The 2,806-nt window shown below is 49.6% G+C and overlaps 1 protein-coding gene across 1 annotated transcript; it reads right to left on the bottom strand.

Moving 5' to 3' along the window:
* Window positions 1–464: 464 nt before the first annotated feature.
* Window positions 465–1,202, bottom strand: LOC119089248 (CLK4-associating serine/arginine rich protein-like). The gene has a single exon (XM_037211901.1). It carries the CDS (start codon window positions 1,200–1,202, stop codon window positions 465–467), a length of 738 nt encoding a protein of 245 aa, XP_037067796.1.
* Window positions 1,203–2,806: the final 1,604 nt, after the last annotated feature.

Below are 2,806 nucleotides of genomic sequence, written 5' to 3'. Positions count from 1 at the left end.
GACCCAACCTGCATTTGCTGATTTGATTCTAAGAGGCAGTCCTTTTTCAGATGATCCCCAAGGCACCTGCAGATGTGAAGGTGGTCAACATCAGAGAAGGCTTTCACTCCACAGTCCAAGTCCCCAGTGAGTCTTCTGCAGAGTCAGGTCAGCTGTCATTGCTGTAGTCTCCAGGCTCTAGGGTGGAGTCCCTCAGGAGAGGGAGTCTGTTTGGTACTCAGGTGGGCTCACGACACACGGGTTTCTCTGCTCTGCTCAGGTCCAGCATGCTTCCTTCCATCCAGTGAAGTACTGGGAGATGAAGGGCGGGGGCGCCGGGTTCCTTGGCCACTTGGCCTGGGTCTTGGGAGAGGAGAGGAGAGAAGAGGGAAAGGGAGGAGAGAGGAGGGAAGGAGGAGAGAGGAGGAGAAGAGAGGAGGTGGGCACTGGTCTAGGGCCATGGAGGAGTCAGCATGGAGCTAGGTCTATCTCGGCATCCAGGCCTGCACAGCCAAGATGTAATTGACTGTGTAAAGCGCCCAGTGCAGCGCGGCCCCAGCATGGGACAGCTGCCATGTGAGCCAGGCGCGCTGCGAGGCGCTGGGCTCCCTGCTGCTGGAGGGCACACGCAGGAAGGCCCCTCCAGGGACCTGCAGGTTTTCCAGGACCACCTCCAAGGCACCCACGTGGGAGATGACTCTGGACAGCGGTGAGAGCGACCTGGATGAGCGGGCTTCTGGAGAATGTTGTCTGCGCCTCTTGAGAGAGTTGTATGGAGCGGCGAGGGTGTCTCTGCGATGCCTGTGCCGCCGGCCAGTCCGCCCAGTTGATCTAGCGTGGGCCTTTCTGTCCTTGACAGGCTGTTTTGAGTGCCGGGAATCTCTTGCCCGGTGTTGTTTCGCTCTGGTAGACTCAGGCTTGTCCCTTCCTCTCTTTCTGGTGGGAGGTGGGCTCGCACTCCTCTTCTCTTCAAGGCGGGAGCCACCTGAGCTATGCCGAGATCCCTTCTGCCTGGAGTTCTTGGCCTCCCTAGGACTCTGCCTGCTGTTCCCTTGTCTCACGGGAGACACCTCCGGGGAGCTCTTACCGCTGTTTCCCCCACTTTCCGAAGGCGAAGCCTCTTCATCTTCTCCCTTCTGGTCTACAGGCTGCTTTCTCTTGGGTGAAGGACTGAGCTCCTCAGAATTCACAGATCCAGCCTTCCCGACTTCTGTGTTAGCCATGTCTGTCAGCGCCCAGAGCCTCACCTCTGCCTCAGTCTTCCTGTGAGGTCTCTGGGAAGTGGTTCTGATTTCAGAGCTGACTGGCTTTAAGGACTCTCTGCAGAGTTTTCCCAGGAGCTTCGGCCACACCCAGCAACCGGCCACGCCTCCAGGAAGGCGCTAAATTCCATTGAACAGGATTATGGGTTAGATGTTCTTTGTTTTTTCAAAAAGTTATTACATTGTTTAAAAAATTATTTTACGAGCCGGGCGTGGTGGCGCACGCCTTTAATCCCAGCACTCGGGAGGCAGAGCCAGGCGGATCTCTGTGAGTTCGAGGCCAGCCTGGGCTACCAAGTGAGCTCCAGGAAAGGCGCAAAGCTACACAGAGAAACCCTGTCTCGAAAAAACCAATATATATATATATATATATATATATATATATATATATATATATATATATATATATATATATATATTTTACATACCAACCACAGTTTTCCCTTCCTCCTCTCCTCTTATTCCCTTCCCCCACCTCCCAGCCCATTCCACTCCTCAGAAAGGGTAAGCTCCCATGGTGTCAATAATTTATAGCATACCAAATTGGGGCAGGATCAAGCTCCTCCCTGAAGCATGATCCTATTTAGTTTTATCAATAAAAACCAGGAGTCAAATACCCTGTTAACAATCTGAAGAAATGAGAAGCAAAGAAGCAGCCAACAGTGATCTCTCTGAATCCTCATACCTAAAAGGCTCAGATCTTGTCTCCACTCACCTTATATTCCTGTGTCTACCGCCCTAGTGCTGGGACTAAAGTCTTCTCCACCTCCCTAGTGCTGGGATTAAAGGCGTGTACCAACACCACCTGGCTCTGTTTCTCTTTTAGACTGGTGTAGCCGGGGTGGCCTTGAACTTCCTGATCTTCCTGCTCCCTCTTCCCAAGTGCTGGGATTAAAGGTGTGTGCCACCATTGCCTGACTTCTATGGTTAAGTAGAGGCTAGATCCACCCTCTGATCTCCAGTCAAGCTTAGTTTGTCAGAAAACAAACGAAATATCATACATTATTTCTGCTTTTTAAAAAAAATCTAAACGAAAAGCAAGCAAAGGTTTTTTTGTCTAACATAGGAAAACTATATGCAATAAGTACAATAACTATATACAAATATATAGAGAGGCAAGAATTACAATATGTCTGGTCCATTAGCATTTGACAAATTCAGAGAAAACACTCCATTATCTATCCAATCTTGGTGAGTCCAAAGTGCCTTACCTAATTCACTTTCTATTCTAACTTGCATTACCAACCCTAGACTGTCTTTTTTTTTTTTTTTTTTTTTTTTTTTTTTTCCCGAGACAGGGTTTCTCTGTGTAGCTTTGCGCCTTTCCTGGAGCTCACTTGGTAGCCCAGGCTGGCCTCGAACTCACAGAGATCCGCCTGGCTCTGCCTCCCGAGTGCTGGGATTAAAGGCGTGCGCCACCACGCCCGGCCTAGACTGTCTTTTTATGTCTCTCAACTTTATACACTGTACACCTCTTTAGTAAGTTTTTCTTCTGAGTCTGGTAAAAAGATAACTATAGCTATCTAGTCTTCAACTCCGTCAGAGATCTGAGAAGGATATACTAT

The sequence above is a fragment of the Peromyscus leucopus genome, chromosome 18 (assembly GCF_004664715.2).
Source record: "Peromyscus leucopus breed LL Stock chromosome 18, UCI_PerLeu_2.1, whole genome shotgun sequence".
Lineage (NCBI taxonomy): Eukaryota > Metazoa > Chordata > Mammalia > Rodentia > Cricetidae > Peromyscus > Peromyscus leucopus.
This window is presented reverse-complemented; position numbering and strand designations above follow the sequence as displayed.